This window comes from Cataglyphis hispanica, chromosome 14 (genome assembly GCF_021464435.1).
Source record: "Cataglyphis hispanica isolate Lineage 1 chromosome 14, ULB_Chis1_1.0, whole genome shotgun sequence".
NCBI lineage: Eukaryota > Metazoa > Arthropoda > Insecta > Hymenoptera > Formicidae > Cataglyphis > Cataglyphis hispanica.
Window position 1 is genome coordinate 893,134 of NC_065967.1, and position 16,477 is coordinate 909,610.

General features: G+C 31.3%; 3 protein-coding genes across 6 annotated transcripts; 2 read left to right on the forward strand and 1 right to left on the reverse strand.

Moving 5' to 3' along the window:
- The first annotated feature begins 2 nt into the window (after positions 1-2).
- Positions 3-3,246, forward strand: LOC126854752 (putative neutral sphingomyelinase). 2 transcript variants are annotated; one of them, XM_050601766.1, is made up of 7 exons: positions 3-84; positions 707-787; positions 878-1,051; positions 1,139-1,322; positions 1,479-1,805; positions 1,879-1,984; positions 2,100-3,246. In XM_050601766.1, exons 2-7 carry the CDS (start codon positions 744-746, stop codon positions 2,435-2,437), a joined length of 1,173 nt encoding a protein of 390 aa, XP_050457723.1. In that variant the 5' UTR covers positions 3-84; positions 707-743; the 3' UTR covers positions 2,438-3,246. The 2 variants fall into 2 exon arrangements, with proteins under 2 accessions (XP_050457723.1, XP_050457722.1); XM_050601765.1 differs by lacking the exon at positions 3-84 and adding an exon at positions 498-584.
- On the reverse strand, positions 2,762-10,117 carry LOC126854750 (rho GTPase-activating protein Graf). Of its 3 annotated transcripts, none has more exons than XM_050601762.1 (20): positions 9,751-10,117; positions 9,281-9,438; positions 9,099-9,170; positions 8,249-8,350; positions 8,060-8,170; positions 7,836-7,940; positions 7,037-7,108; positions 6,741-6,807; positions 6,421-6,518; positions 6,233-6,327; positions 6,035-6,116; positions 5,816-5,918; positions 5,520-5,741; positions 5,200-5,305; positions 4,661-5,000; positions 4,379-4,571; positions 4,137-4,293; positions 3,978-4,034; positions 3,828-3,907; positions 2,762-3,752 (listed from the first exon to the last, which is right to left on the reverse strand). In XM_050601762.1, the coding sequence occupies exons 1-20, from the start codon at positions 9,908-9,910 to the stop codon at positions 3,661-3,663; spliced, it is 2,472 nt and encodes an 823-aa protein (XP_050457719.1). In that variant the 5' UTR covers positions 9,911-10,117; the 3' UTR covers positions 2,762-3,660. The 3 variants fall into 3 exon arrangements, with proteins under 3 accessions (XP_050457719.1, XP_050457718.1, XP_050457720.1); XM_050601761.1 differs by having other exon boundaries at positions 6,415-6,518; XM_050601763.1 differs by lacking the exon at positions 7,037-7,108 and having other exon boundaries at positions 6,415-6,518.
- A 485-nt stretch (positions 10,118-10,602) lies between these two features.
- On the forward strand, positions 10,603-15,004 carry LOC126854648 (F-actin-capping protein subunit beta). Its single transcript, XM_050601582.1, has 4 exons — positions 10,603-10,909; positions 11,150-11,361; positions 11,452-11,824; positions 11,953-15,004. The coding sequence occupies exons 1-4, from the start codon at positions 10,907-10,909 to the stop codon at positions 12,184-12,186; spliced, it is 822 nt and encodes a 273-aa protein (XP_050457539.1). The 5' UTR covers positions 10,603-10,906; the 3' UTR covers positions 12,187-15,004.
- Positions 15,005-16,477: the final 1,473 nt, after the last annotated feature.

The following is a 16,477-nucleotide window of genomic DNA, read 5'->3' on the forward strand; positions in this document are numbered from 1 at the left end:
CCCGCGTTCATTGGCTTGAACGGCTAAAGTCAAGTTTCCGATCACCAATTACTATTTATATTCTATCATAATAAATAATTGCCGGTAAATTTATCTATTTGTTTATATATATGAGTGTGTGTGTATGTGTGTGTGTGTAATTATTTGTAACGAGGAGCGCTATTAATTACTGATAATTATCGGTGTGTTGCGCAGGTATAATACTGTGGAAAAGCTGCGCGAAAACACGTAATGACACCGATAGTCGTCAGTAGCGTATACAGAATAACGCTTCCAGAAAAATATATCGATAAGAAATATATAGATTAGATTGCACACATCGTGCTACATTTTTTTTTACTTTTAAGTTAAAGAAAGTTCCTTGTAAAAAAAAGCTAAAGTTGTTACATACATGTCATACATACACACACACACACACCCACACTCATCCCCCCCCACACACACATATATATATACATATATATATATATATGTATGTATATATACATGTTTACCGATATGAGCTTATCACCATCAACCACTTGATAACGCGAATATGAAGACAAAGCATATCGGGGAAATAAGTTTGCTACATTCTTATTCTCGTAATTATATTTGTCTGCATCCTACTCGTTATTAAAAGACATGAAACTGTCAACTGTCAGAAAAAGTTGCAATGTACTATTTTAGAAATAAGCATATTCATCGTATGTGTTATATTTTCCAGTAATAAATAATAGAGATACGCTCTCGAAATAGGAACGATGGCAAACGAGATATCAGCGAGTATTCTGACACTAAACTGTTGGTAAGAAAAATTTTCAGTTTTATATTTCATACAAAATATTTGTCTTTACTTGTAATGATTTTTAATTATTCTTGTTTAAATATGTCACAGGAGTATACCATATGTTTCAAAGAATAGAGCCACACGTATATCCGCTATCGCGGATAAGTGTGCGAGTAGAGAATACGATATAATTTGTTTGCAGGAGATTTGGTCTATTGATGATTTTAAATTGATAAAGGCAAAAGTACAAGAAGTTCTTCCTTACTCACATTACTTTCATAGGTATGATATTGTACTTTAGACATTAAGATAATTGCCATTGTTCGCCATGAGATCATAGATTTTCCCTTTTCTTTTTTTTTTGGGCAGTGGTGTTGTCGGATCAGGAATATGTATCTTATCACGGTATCCTATTTACGATGTTATGTTCCACAAATGGCCCTTAAATGGTTATGTGCACAAGATACATCATGGGGATTGGTTCGGCGGTAAAGGTGTTGGGCTATGTAAAATTAAGATTCTCAATATGAATATTAATGTTTACACTGCACATGTACGTTTGTTTAACGCACTTTTTCATTATTATTTTCATGACATTTAATTGACTACAAATTTATATAACAATATAATGTTATAAAGCAGAACTTATGTATTATGACTTAAAAGAATAAGTGTCAAAAATATTCTTCATTGCTTGTTCTTTGTACAGTTACATGCTGAATATAACCGAGAGAATGATGAATACATGGCTCACAGAGTGCTGCAGGCATTTGATACTGCGCAATTTGTAAGAATGACCAGTGGTGACGCGGATGCTGTGATATTAGCTGGTGATCTCAATACTGAACCGCAAGACTTAGCGTATAGGATTATGTGTGGTGTTAGCGGTTTAATGGATGCGTGTCCGAGCAGTGCGAGTCATTTAGGGACCAACGAATGTGCCAATAACAGTTACACATGCTCAAAACTTGCTCGAACGAGACCAGATGGAAAGCGTATAGATCATATTTTATACTTGGGTTCGAAAACCGTTAAGGTGAGTGACCTAACGCGCATCTTATGAAAGCATGTTACATGTTGTATATCTTGAATCACAAAAATTTTTATAGGTTGAAATTACAAATTTTCAACATCCTTTGCCAAATCGCGTGCCGTACAAAAATTTTAGTTATTCAGATCATGAAGCTGTTATGGCTACACTTAAATTCATCAACGGTGAGTTTAACAATTAAAGAATTTCATATTATTTCTCTCAACCTACTTTTTTGAATAATATTTTAGATGGATATATTAGATAGATATATAATTTATTTTATACATTCTTTCATAGGTGAACATGGCAAAAATAATTTAGATGTAACAGATTCCTTAAAAGAAGCAATTGAAATTTGCGAAACCGCATTGAAAAGTGTACAACGCCAACGTTTCTGGTATCTATTATCAGGTTTTATACTAATAATTCCATTAATTTGGTCTCTTGGGCTAAACTATATGGACAGATCTATAGGTATCGACATTGGTTTGAATATACTACGTATATTTTTGACTGCAATATTATGTTATGCTCTCTTTATGAGTTCAATATGGAATAATGTAGAGAAAAATGCTTTAAGAGCAGGATGTTTAGCTATAGAGATTTACATAAAACAATCGAGTGATCTACATTGAAACGTTGAACATCAAATCTATATAATACTAGATATTTTTAAAAGGATTTATAATACATAAAGCAAAATTAAAAATTGTGCTCAAATAAAAAAAATTAGACTAATTTAAAAAAGTTTTTACATATTCTATCTTTAACATATAGTGTTTTAGAAGATATATATTTATAACTTAAAAAAAATGATATTTATTTTAAGTTTGCATTTGTATCCTTTAGTGTGATACGATTTTGTTAAATGAATAAAACTTAGATTTACAATAGATTGACTTGAACATTAAAAACGAGACATGAATACTAAGAAATTATAAAAGTACATCGCCGATAACTATCTCTTTTAAGTTATTTTTTATTGACGGATAATACTGTAACTGTAGTTTAGACATGTATCTAGAAATAATAGGCATTTATGCAGCAGTATTACTGATCTATGAGTATTACTAATATGACCAATCATATGAACTATGCATATCACGTGGCAATCGATGACATTGTAATAATATATATCTATTGACATTCATGCGTATATGCTTCCATTATAAGATCAAAACTGAAATTTTTTAATTTTTTTAATTCTTTCAGTTTTTGAATCCAGCATATCTTTTATATACTATCGCATTTTGTTGTATGTAAATCGTGCTTTGCTTTTCTAGTACAGATATAAAAAAAATAACACCAAAGATAAGCATTTACTCTGTATGTACATAAGTTTGTGAAAAATTTTCTGTACCTAATATTCAATACATTGCATTATATTTCATTATATTATAATACAATATAAACGAATGGTTATTGCCTTTAAAATCTCCTACAAGCTCCATATGGAATTTCCATGTACATATATGTGAATCTTTCAATATAAATCTGTATTGAAATACATCAGATATATTAATTCTATATATGGTCCTTATGCACATATATATCACTCCCAAGTGATTATATATACAATTTAGATACATAGAGTAAAATGGCTTTTCTAATAAATAACGCTTATACGCGCGCGAATATATATATATATATATATATATATATATATATATATATATATATATATAAATAATTGACTAAGCAGTGTGTATAGCCAAAGAAAATTAGCAACGCGAATATTTTTAATATCGCGTTGTATAACTTTCACAAGTTTGCTTTCTTCAGCAATACCAAGAATAATTAAAACAACATTTCATAATGACGGAGAATCTTCAACAATACTTTGGTTTTTTTGTAATATTTAGGGCAACTGCTCAACATAATTTTTGGGCACTAAGCCCGTTTTGCCATTCAATGTGCCTTCTAACCAACCTGGTTCCAAAGAAGCCTTGACTGTAATAATATATATTTTGTTAATTTGTCAAATTCGTATAAAGATTAAAAAAACATTTTACATTTCAATCTTACCATTTGTAATAATTTGATTTGGTTCAAATGATAACTCGCCATCGTTTTCCGCCATACACGCGTACAGAGTTCGTACTCTCCTAAAAATTCGTACAAATGTTAAAATTAAAACAATCTTTGAATCTAAACTCTTACACACATAATATTTACCAAATTCCTGGTATTTGACCAGGACTCGAACGTCCACTATTCGGTGAAGTATTAATGCTATAATCATAAAATAAAATCAATAAAAGATAAAATATTTGGAGATAAAACATACTACAAAAAACAATTTTCTTTGTCATTAATGAAAATAAAGATTCTTACGGACATATCGACGAGTTACTGCGTTGAGGATAAGCCGTAGGATAATGTACGGATATCATGGTGCCACGTTTTTGTTTTACCGGTAATTCGCCTGTAAATGGATGTGGATCTGACGCGATCGATTCACTCGAACTACTTGTATTACCACCACTCAGAACTAGAATGAAGAATTTTCATTCAGATATGATAAAGACTACAAATCGTTACGAAATAATAGCAATAGAAAAAAGAAGGAAATAAACCTTTTTCGGCCGAATGATACATAAGGTTCGCGTTGGTCAATTTTATTCGACCTCCACGACTGTCCAAGTACGATGGTGGTATACGATGACTGGTATTGTCGAGATCTTCGTAATCCCCGTTATTTCGTTCATCGACGGTGGGTGGTTTATTAACAGTTAAAGGCTGGCCATCATAGTAGGATCTTGTAACAAGCTGTATGCATGCATAAGTATTGGATTAAATTATTCGTATTAAATACAGATTAAATATAAAAAACAATAAGTTAAATAATCGAAACTCACGTGCGCGTGTGACGATGTAGCAGGTGTAACGGCTGTGTGTCGCGGATATCTTAAGAATGCCGTTCCATTCCCTGAGGAAGTCGGGCCTTCCTCCATTTTGACACATTGCGATTTATTCGGAACCACGGTGGCTTGTATTGCCGCTACGCGCGATGAATCTTGAGGTGGACCGGCTATTATTCTTTCACAATTCTCGATCAATATCTCCACAACGATATTATAAAATTTAATATCCATTATAGAAGCCACAGTTTCTTCTTCCGGCCGTAGCAAAGTTGGACCAAAACATACCGCCAAGTTTCCCACAGTCATTAGATTTTTATCACTTTTCTTCGCCACACTGAAATTTAATCCATGTGTTGAGTAAAGTATGATAAATATATAGTATAATATGGAAGATTTTGGATAGATAGCGATTCAATATCTTTGAATCAAAAGTTTAAATAAGTGAATCTTAGACGCACGCGCGCGCACACACACACACACACACACAAAATAGAGGATTAAATTCGATGTATAGACAAATAATAATCTCTTACGTGCAAAGATGAGTGATAAGAAGAATCAGCATATTGAAGTTGGTCTTAGGTAGTCGATAAACGAGGTTGTGTATATCATTTATCCGAGTTTCCTTCATCTCCTGTTCTGTTAGATGCCACACAATAAAAATCAAGATGAAACTTTAGCTCTGATTCGATTTTATTTATGTACACGAGTGTCGAATATGAGATCAGCAAGGAGAGAAAACAAATAGTGATCGTTCTACAGAGAGAAAGAAAGAGCGAGAGAAAGAGAGAAGCAAATTGTGTGCAAATAGCAAAAATAAAACAAGTATGTTATCAAGAATACCTATACGCACTCGCAGCTGTAATGAAGCTGTTGTAATATCGGAAAGTCATTAACGGCTCGGATAACGTTCTCAGGTATGTTTTAAGCGCGCTGGTAATAGTTTTGCTCTCCCATTCGAAACGATCATTCAAGTTGAGCTTGTCTACTTTCCTCTTATCGAGCCCCATTGTCAGGAGTTTGTTTACCTTAGAGGCGACACCGACCACTCTGTATAAACCTTGTTCTTCGAGTCCTATTGAATCCATGATTATTAAATGATTAGAATGTTCAATTAAAATGCATAAAAAAAATCAAAATTATATCTACCTCTATCTTCAAGGGCCGCAATACACTTGGAAACAAACGTAAAACCGTTTTCATCCAACGTCATATCCTCAGATTTTGCGGAAGAACCTAATCGCGGAAAAGTCTGAAAAATATTTCGACAATTAAGAATAATTTCTCATCCATAAAAGATAGAAACTTTAACAGTAATAGTAAAAAGATTATCATCCAAATACTATTGAAATGCATTGAAATACTCACAGGTTCCTTTCCATCCATGGCATCCATCCACAATTTTCTATCCTCTTCAGAAAGCGCTTGAAACGTATATGTTACATTAGGTCTGAAAGAAAGAGATGGAAATACTTTTTTTTAATCATCTTCCATTTTTATGATAAAATAATTTTGTAAGATGAAATGAAATCATATATGCGCGATACAAAATCAAATTCAACTTACCTATCAATGGCAGTGATATCGAAGCAGAATCTTTTTTCAATAGAGTCTGACGTGCGTCGTATGCAAGATGCTAGCGTAAAAGTTTCCTTGCTGCTCTATCGAAAAAATATTGAAAATTATTCCAAAAATAACTGTGCAGCATATTATTACACATATTAATACATAATTAACTTTTTGCTTACACTTACAAATTTACCCGTGAGCTGATTGTAAGGGATCATAGTAAACTCTTTCTTGTCTTTCTGATATGTACAGTATTGTTTTGTCCATGTTGTACCAAACGCTTCTGCAAATATCATGTTGCAATTAGTAAGCTATAACAAAATTCATAAGACGGACTATAAGACAATAAATATATATATATATATATATATATATATATATATATATATATATATATATATATATATATGTATATATAAATATTTAAAAAAGGGATATACATTAAGATTATATGAATAATCGATTTCTATATTAAGTATGCCTTTTCATACTACAATAAACTTACTTTTCTCCATTAGGAATAGATAACCTTCGCGCGAATGCAGTTTGTTGAGACCACTTTCTATTGTGGACTAAGAAAAAAAATGACATGTAAATAAGAGATATATACTTTTTGTTTTATAAAAAAAATCTATTATAAAAATAATTATTTTAATATGCCCAAATTTTTTCTCTTGTGCATTCTCTCTACCTATTAAAGTAATATTTAGCAAACTACAATAAAACAACGTATTTCTATATATAGCTATGTTTCATTGAGCAATTAAGAATAAAAAATATAAAAATTTCTATAAAACATACCTTCTTCATGTCCTTCATTTTATTCATAAGCGATTCGGTTTTATCCCGGGTAGCAAGGAAATTCTCTCTAGTCTTGTGAAACACACGCACACACACAAATAAAAAATCGCAATTAGTAAGCAATTTATCAATCATGCTGTTATTAATCTTATTAGATATTTACATCACACACACAATAATTTACTCTCTTATATTATTCGATATCTGATAACTATAACTCATAGACTCCTTATAAAAATTCTCAAGCAACTTCTTCAAAATTATTAAATATTTAATAATATATACTTTGTCTAAACTTCAATATAAAAAATAAAATATTAAATAAAAATAAAAATAAAATATGTAAATTCAACTTGTTTTATTAACCATTATATACACGCGCACGTTATTTGCAGAACTCTATATATTCGTGCTCTTTAAGAAAAAACGTTTTAACAAAACTAACTTCCTATTAATTAGCAAAACTATAAGTTGTTAACTAATTTCATGTAACGTGTGATATTTGCTACTTCACAAGCTAAAAATAAAAAATCTCAGTGATATTAGAAATATATATAGAGCAGACATGTATCTACATGTATCTACATGTTAGTGATGCTTAAAATTCTCTTGCAGTACTAAGAAACAGAGCAATAGCACGTTAAGAAAAAATTCTATATATTATTATTATTGTGTCTCTTGCAATAATATATATTAATTCGAAATAAATATACTGGTCAAATAAAAAATATTTTCTTCAACATTATCCAACATGTATGTTTAAGCAGCTATAAATATGTCATAGAGATTAATCACCAACCTTCTGAATCTTTAATTGTAACTCCGTCATGTAAGGTTTAAAATCTTTTGCTACCTCATGGCCTTGATGGTAGAATGTCAGCCATCCAAACATAAATCCCAATAACTAGAATATTTTATCTTATATGTAATGTACTAATAATTTACAGTCATTACAATTTGATGCGCGTAGCATGTATAATCTAGATATGCATAATAGAAAATAATGAAACTATTTGTTATTACCGTTTCGACAAATTCAAATTTTTTCCGCTCTTGAACTTCTTGCAATAAGAATACATATTCTAAGCTAGCTTGAGAGAAATGTCTTTCAGCCATCTCCAATGTTGCATCAGCCTACATATATACATGCACATACAATATCAATTATTTAATAATATAAAATTCTTATTTTTTATAGATCATTAAATCTACCTCTTGCAGCACATTGTCCTGTTTTTTAGTGGATAAATTTAAGTAACGTTCTTGACTTTGACAAAATTTAATCGTTTGTTTTTCAAATTTTTTTTTTCCATCCTGAAAAATTAAAGTTATTATAACAAAAATAGGATGATTAAGATTGACAATATTTAATTAGCTATACTTTTGAGACATATATACAGGGTGTCTAAAAAAGTAGTTCAACTATGTAAGAGCTTATTCTTGAGAATAAAAAAAAAGATTATATAAATGTAGGTCTGGAAACAATTAATTTCTAAATATTACATATAAAAATTTTTTATAAACTCATCTTTAAGAAAAAACCACATTTCTCAATGCAGATATTGAGCTCTCTTATAATTTCCATTAGTTTCTTTATAAATGTATCTGTCCACTTAATATCAGAAAATAAGTCCTTTCTTTCTCAATATACTATCTTAACTCACGCAGATTCAAATATGATTCATTCATTTACTTTGATGCATACTTCTACTACATAATAAAAAGTCAAATTGACTCATCAGATCAGAATATATACTATCGATATTTACTACTAACACAAAGAGAAAGTGATAATAGTCTTTGTATCATTAATCTCTAAGAATTCTTGCAAAATTCTGCTGCAAGTAATGTACATAATTCATAACATTTCTAGATTAATATCTATATAAACTTCTTTCATTCTCAGAAGAAATAAAATTCAAACATTTATTTCTAAGACACACTCTGTATATATAGAATATACATGCAAAATATATAAATAAAACATAATAGTATCATATAGATGTATATAAAATACTATTATATATAAAATGCTATAAAATATTAATAAATAGCATTTTACCTTAACTCCCCCGATATGTTCTTTCCTAAAATTCTCCAAAGGCAGTATAATCTGATCATACGCACGTTCCAGCTAAAAAAATATATTATAGAAAATGGCAATATTATTGTTAGAAGTATAAAATAATATATAAAAAATCTCATAATTATAATATTACTTTATACATTTAGAATATTACATACCATGCGATCCCTTTCATCTTCTATGGATGCAATAAGTTTGCCAAATTCTTTTAAACTTTGAGATATATGTGTTTCATCCTCAGTTTGGCTCTCCCCGATACATTCAAAACTAAAGTTTTGTAATGTTTTGGAAAAGGCTCTCTGAGCTCTGGACAAATCTGAAAAAATAATATTCATTAATTTGACATGAGATTAACATATTGAAAAAACTAGATTATACTACCAAAAAATACTATCTTTTGCAATGATATTAAGTCTTTAATATACAAAACGAATAAAATATAATACGAACAAAATGTTATCCTTAAATACTTTGTTATTCAAGAACATAGTATGTATTGAGTTAATAATCAAGAATATAGATAAATATACATATATGTAACAGCTGTTACAAAATTTGTATCTCTTACAATTGAAGTAAAAAAAAAAAGAAAAAAAAGATAAATAAGATATCATGTGCTAGAACTTACTTTTAGCAGCTAACAATAAATCTTTAACCTCTTTAACGAGCCGCTTAATCTGTTGACTGGTTTTTTCCAATTCGCGCTCGTGATAGTGTAGATTCTCACGGAAGTACGGACTGTCGGTTAAACAATCCGTAAACTCTAATGGTTTAAGGCCAACACCCATTCTCGCTTGCTTATAAAAATTCAAGAGTCATTAAGCGTAAGACGCGAGGAGGCCGGATTCGCTCGCGAGTTCGTTGTCACCCTCGATCACCCGCGATAAAATGTACAATCATTATCATTACTGCAAGATTATTCGCGCAGATTCGCGCACAGATTCGCCATCATTGCGACGTGCAATGTGTCCAAACACCTCACACTTTAATCTCGACTGTATATATAACTGACATGTACGTGCATGGTTACGTTCGAAAATTCGCTTGTCAACATGAAGTAGCGTTTGATTGACCAATCAGGACAAAAGAAACTAGGATCTTTCTGTCTTGATTAGTCAATTTAAACTCTATTTTACCTGACAAGTAAATTTTTGAATGCAACCCAGCTCGTGCGTCAGTTTTTTTATGCCTTAAAATAAAGATAAAGACATAATGGGTAAAGTTATATAAGCCGCTTATCAAGAATTGTCAATAGATAATCAATTATGATTTATCTATAAAATTATTTTATATTTATGTAAAATTTATCACAAATGATGCAATCTTTCGTCCGGCATAGATTCATCCGACTTCAATTGACTTTCTTGATTGACTTGAATTAATAAAAAAAGCACAAGCACAATGAGATTATTCTCGGAGAGCGTCAAAGGAAAAATTAAAAAGAAAAAAAAAAAAAAACAATTTCTGGCATTATCGGCAAAATTTTTCATGTATATATGTGTAATCAACCAATCCGCTCTTATGACAATGTCAAATTAGGCTTAAATGTCAGTTTGGCTAGCCTGCGACGCGGACAGTTAACCTCGCTCCTCTCGAAGGCAAGAGTCAGCAACGAGCGCGACGAACCAATCGCTGCTCGCATTACGACACACCCTTTAAATGCTCGTTTCGTTTATTTTCGAGATCCCAACGAGGTAGTGACTGATAAAAGATACGTTTATCTCATTACGAACATCTTCTAATAGGATTTTGATGTTCGTCGGCCTATAACCAATCGGAGCACTATGGTGAGATATTTATACCTTATTTATTATCTACTCTCTTCTACTTGTAAGTAAATAATTTTAGCAATTATCCCACTTATTTAACAATAATTTTATCCTTTCCGTTATTGTTGATCACTTTCACATTATCATCATGAATGTAAAAATCATATCTTAAAAAAGGAGTGAGAACACAGACGATCACGGCATAAATACATATAAGTCGTATTTTATATCCTTTGTTTAATTATATATATATTTTAGACAGAACAGCAAATGGATTGTGCATTAGACCTGATGCGAAGACTGCCACCGCAACAAATCGAGAAGAACCTTAGTGACCTAATCGATTTGGTTCCTTCATTATGTGAGGATCTATTGTCTTCGGTAGATCAACCATTAAAGATTGCCAAGGACAAGGAGTCTGGCAAGGACTATCTTTTGTGTGACTACAACAGAGATGGAGATTCATACAGGTTATGATCTAAATGAGTATTGTAATGATATGATGATAAAGAAAAAGATAACATACAAATACATTTTATTAAAAATACATTTCTGTGCAGATCTCCTTGGAGCAACACTTATGATCCGCCGCTAGAGGATGGCTCGATGCCTTCCGAACGACTAAGAAAACTGGAAATAGATGCCAATCATGCTTTCGATCAATATCGAGAGCTCTATTTCGAAGGCGGAGTGTCTTCGGTATACTTGTGGGATCTGGATCATGGATTTGCAGCGGTGATTCTTATCAAGAAGGCTGGCGATGGTTCCAAGAAGATTAAAGGTTGTTGGGACTCGATACATGTGGTGGAAGTGCAGGAGAAATCAACTGGTCGCACTGCTCATTATAAACTCACATCAACAGCCATGCTGTGGTTACAGACCAACAAGCATGGCTCTGGTACAATGAATCTGGGTGGCAGTTTAACACGTCAGGTAAGCCCTTGGAACAGTAACATAAAACTATTAATTTTTGGACTCTTTATTTATTTATCATATTCTTCTATTTAATGCTCAATTTATATCGAGATAGATAATTAGAAAATATGCGCACATAATCACAGGTAGAACAAGATGCTCAAATCAGCGAAACATCCCCTCATATTGCGAATATCGGCAGAATGGTGGAAGATATGGAAAACAAGATCCGCAATACACTGAACGAGATCTACTTTGGTAAAACAAAAGATATTGTGAATGGGCTGCGATCGGTACAATCTTTGGCTGATCAAAGACAGCAGGCTGCACTCAGGCAGGATCTTGCGGCAGCACTACAGAGGCGAAACGCCAATAATTGATCCTGTGAACACCAAGAAAACTTCAATTATGATTGCGAATAAATTTCACGGTATTTATAGATCCTTTAACTTTGCTTAGGATCTTTCAATTTTTCACAGACGTTTTTATATTTTGAAATCCGTGGAATCTTCTTTTAGATTCTCTTAGAAATGCTAAATTTCTTATGACTTTTATCTGTTTTCTAACAGTCTTAAAATCTTTTTAGACATTTGGGAATTTTAAATGCTGCAATCAAAATTTTTTTAAGTCACACAGTATCCATAGAAATCGTAGAATTCCTGAAATCAAAGTCAATTTATATTTTTCAAATGTGACATTTATTACAGCATTTTGTTGCCCAAACACATGGATCAATCACGAACGCGTTGATTAAACCTAAACAGTATGAAATAATTTGTTTAATATGGAATGAAATAGAATTTATTGTAAATATGCGGGAAAGGTGCAACGCGTTTTAGAATGGTAAATTAGATAAAAAAATGTAAAATGCAAAAGAAAGAGTGAGTTATAATGTTATAGTATAACATTTACTATACATGAAAGGAGACCTCGAAAAAATTACATTAATTTTTAGCAATTAGCAATTTTCTCTTTCGGTTTGTATTGTTTGATATACAGGGTGTCCCGAAATTTTTGACACACCCGAAGTGTGAAAGTAGATTGGGTCAAACTGAGTCGAAAAGTATCCTGTACCATTTTCCTCTATAACGCTTCAGAAAGAAGTTATTATTGAGTAAAGCCTGGCGAATCAGCGCCGATCTTTAGCCGGACACACGTCAATGAGCCGCGCGCCTGGTAGTGGTGTGCCGCTGTAACAGCTGAACGCTCACGCACTCTCAGGCGCGCGGCTCACCAACGCTTGACTAAAGATCGGCGATGATTGGGCCAGACTTTATTCAAGAATAACTTCTTTGAAGCGTCATAGAGGAAATTTTATTCAATAATAACTTCTCTGAAGCGTTATAGAGGAAAATGATACAGGACTTTTTTATTCAGTTTGGCCTAATTTATCTTCACACTTCGAGTGTGTCAAAAGTTTCGGGACACCCTGTATATATGAAAAGATGGTAATAACTCTATAACATTTTTGAAATGTTTAAAAAAATATCAATATTTCGCTTATATATGTGTATACTGTTTAGGATTAAATTTAAAATCATGTAATTAAATGCTGAAACTGATATATGTAAAGTTGAAAAAGAAATATCGCATCGCAATTATTGTAAGATGAAATCTGTCTTCACAAATGAGAAGCTCCTTGAAAACTATACATAGAAATTATAAATTTATCTTTATTTATATAATTAATATTGATTAAATACGAATTTAAACTTAAAGTTTTTGTAACATTTAGGTGTATTGAAGAATATCCCGTTTACATATTTAAAATTAAATTTTAATATAGCTCACACATCCTCCGAGGGATAGTATATAAAACAATTTATTTACGTAAAAATCCAAAAGGAGCGATTGCATTTTGCATTTGTTATAATGATAATGAATCCATATTTAGTGCGCAAATAAAAGTTTTCAAATTAAATTTTATTTGTTTGTATTAAATATTTTATGAGTACAAAAATCTGTCAGTACCATAGATCCTCGAAGTCACAGATCCTTGATATCGCAGCGGGGAGGGGCGGGGGAGGATATACATGATATTTATATATATTCTGGAATTTGACGGATCTTTGATACTACAAATCCTTGAACTGGTGAGTTATTAGAATCTCAAAGATCGCCAGTACCATGAGTCCTTGCGTCTTTAAAATAATTGTTAAGAATTTTTACTTCATCCTGATTCTTGAAATTTTTGAATCTTTGATACATGAGATAATGTCGACATATTAAAGACTCTTGGTATGAATCCTTGAAATCTTGTGTAAACGACTGCGCAACCATACATTTCGAGAATCTCGCATATTCTATGATTCATAGGGGTGCGCTTAGATTATTTCTCATATTAAGGAGGCACACAAAAATAACGAATAGAATTTGTAAGTACGTAAAACACAAGAAAAAGAAAAGCATATTTTTTACGTTAGTGCCTTTTTTACACTTTTGTGAATTACACCACCTCCCCCCAATTACCCATATAAATTATTTTACTATTACATATATTATTAACTTAGTGAGATGTAATTTAATATTTTTTTGCAAATTTTGAATAATGGCAGTGTGCGGGCGAGTCAGTCTAAGAAAGGACTGAAAAAGAAAAGACATCACCACACATCATTTCTCTGCGTGAATATTTTTTTCACTATGTCTATACTATTTTTTTTTTTTTTTTTAAATTGATTTCTTCTTTTTTGGTTATAGAGTTAACAATCAAAATAATTATGAACCTGGTCCAACATAGCACACATAGATTACAGACGCTGATTTATTTCTCATATTAATTAATTATTCGATATTTTGTTTATTTCGATTATAATAGATGAGTTTTCGATTTTAATGTCGTCGCCAAAAGATCAAAGTCATCAAGGAAGGCGTTATTTCGAATTCCCTTTTATAAATGATTAAAACGGAATTTTACAAAACATATAATTTTAATAAAGAGGGATATATGAGGATAATATTTATTATATATACATTGAAATTTACATGTATATATATTTGACGATTTGAGGTCTTCGTATCCATTTGTAAAATAAAGGAATTTTATTAAATGTTTGAAGGACATTTAATCGCTAGGAACATATTTGAAACCGTAATCCTAGCACGCTAACACAAAGCTCGAAATGTGGAAGGATTCTTGTAGCAAGTTATAAGCAATCTAAATGTTTTACAGGAAAAATAAATTAAAAATTAAAAAAAATTCAGAATTTTGCTTTATTAAATAGTAGAGGTTTCGCTAATAAAAAAATTGTATGGGAATATTGCAAGTACACCAAATCGAACAAATTCCGAGTGACAAAATGTTTCTATGGGAGGATGAAAAAACGTATACCTTCCAATGATAACTGTGATTATACACTCTTGTAGTTAATTATCTGCTTATAATTATTTCTAATCATTCAGACTGCACCATCGGAACAATTTTTTTTTATACAAACGATGACACGAGATGGAAAGGATCTAAGGGAAAGATTCTTTACGCACATTCGCAAGTTCACACAAGAATCTTCCACTCACAGTTCTCTCCTTTTATTAATTTTAGTATTACGTTGTCTAATTAAAAGATTAGATAATTATCTCGTCGAGTGAAAGCGGCTCGTGTAACCTGTTCTGAAAAATGTTTATTAAAACGAAATATTACAACAAAATGTAATAAAGTCTGAGCATTCATAAGCCAATTACAGTCTCTGAACATGACGCATTGCACCGCACCGGCGATATCAAAGCGCACGAAATATTATCTTGCATGATCTCGACGTTCTTGGATTTAGAGGTCTGCACATATATCATATCTTAATATCGTTGGATATTATAACTTTGAGCTTTCGTACTGTTGATTAAATTCTTATATTTCTAGAGTTCTAGAGAAAAGATATTCTTTTCATCACTAAAGTTTTACATTTCTCAATCTTTCAATGAAAAATATCAAGATCTTTGTGCATAGCAAGTTCCTTGATATATAAAAAAAAAAATCTTAAGAACTTTCAGATCTTTCAATTTTGAAATCCATAGCTATCGAGCATTATAAATTATCAACTACTCGTTTAGAAATTAAAGATTGGAATTTTTATTTCAAAATTCTCAAATCTCGTTAAATATTAAAAATTTCGAATTGTTATCGTTGAATTCGCAAATTTTTAACTACCGGAAAACGAAATATATTTTTAAATCTTTCTAGATTCTTAGACAAAAATAAAAATAAAAATTCAACTTTTGTGCAATTAGATTGTATTAGACCTAAAAATCTCGAGAACTCAAGTTCTTTCCACAAAAAAAAGGAAAAAAAGAAGAAATCTTGTAGACCATTATATGTATAAATTCTGTATACTGAAACGCCAGTCTTGTCTATAATCATTACGAATCGATTATCAGGAAAGATGCTTGAAGTGAGCTGCTTTGTGTCGGGCATCGCTAGCATCCCATGAAAAATTGTTCCGCGCGCGCGCATTAAAGACTCTAGAGTCCTTTTTCCACGACCTCTTCGTATTGGTCTCCAACAATTTTTTCTCTCTTTTCTCTCTCTCATTTTCTCATGTATACTCTCTCACTCACACATATAAGTGTAATAAGTTACAAAGCTGTTGTAAATAATTTCTTTCTCTCTATTCTTTAAAAAAAAAAGGTCCAGGATGCGTGTCAAGGCTTTCTCAGTTTTTATTTTCAATCAACTTTGCT

Coding starts and splice junctions, on each gene's coding strand:
- LOC126854648 (XM_050601582.1), top strand. Junction 11,362..11,451: donor AGAGATGGAGATTCATACAG/GTTATGATCTAA, acceptor ATTTCTGTGCAG/ATCTCCTTGGAGCAACACTT. Junction 11,825..11,952: donor GTGGCAGTTTAACACGTCAG/GTAAGCCCTTGG, acceptor ACATAATCACAG/GTAGAACAAGATGCTCAAAT.
- LOC126854752 (XM_050601766.1), top strand. CDS start 744: ATGGCAAACGAGATATCAGCGAGTATTCTGACACTAAACTGTTG. Junction 1,806..1,878: donor TGGGTTCGAAAACCGTTAAG/GTGAGTGACCTA, acceptor AAATTTTTATAG/GTTGAAATTACAAATTTTCA. Junction 1,985..2,099: donor TACACTTAAATTCATCAACG/GTGAGTTTAACA, acceptor ATTCTTTCATAG/GTGAACATGGCAAAAATAAT.
- LOC126854750 (XM_050601761.1), bottom strand. CDS start 9,910: ATGGGTGTTGGCCTTAAACCATTAGAGTTTACGGATTGTTTAACCGAC. Junction 9,439..9,750: donor TTTATTGTTAGCTGCTAAAA/GTAAGTTCTAGC, acceptor TTATTTTTTCAG/ATTTGTCCAGAGCTCAGAGA. Junction 4,294..4,378: donor GTATCATTCGGCCGAAAAAG/GTTTATTTCCTT, acceptor TCTTCATTCTAG/TTCTGAGTGGTGGTAATACA.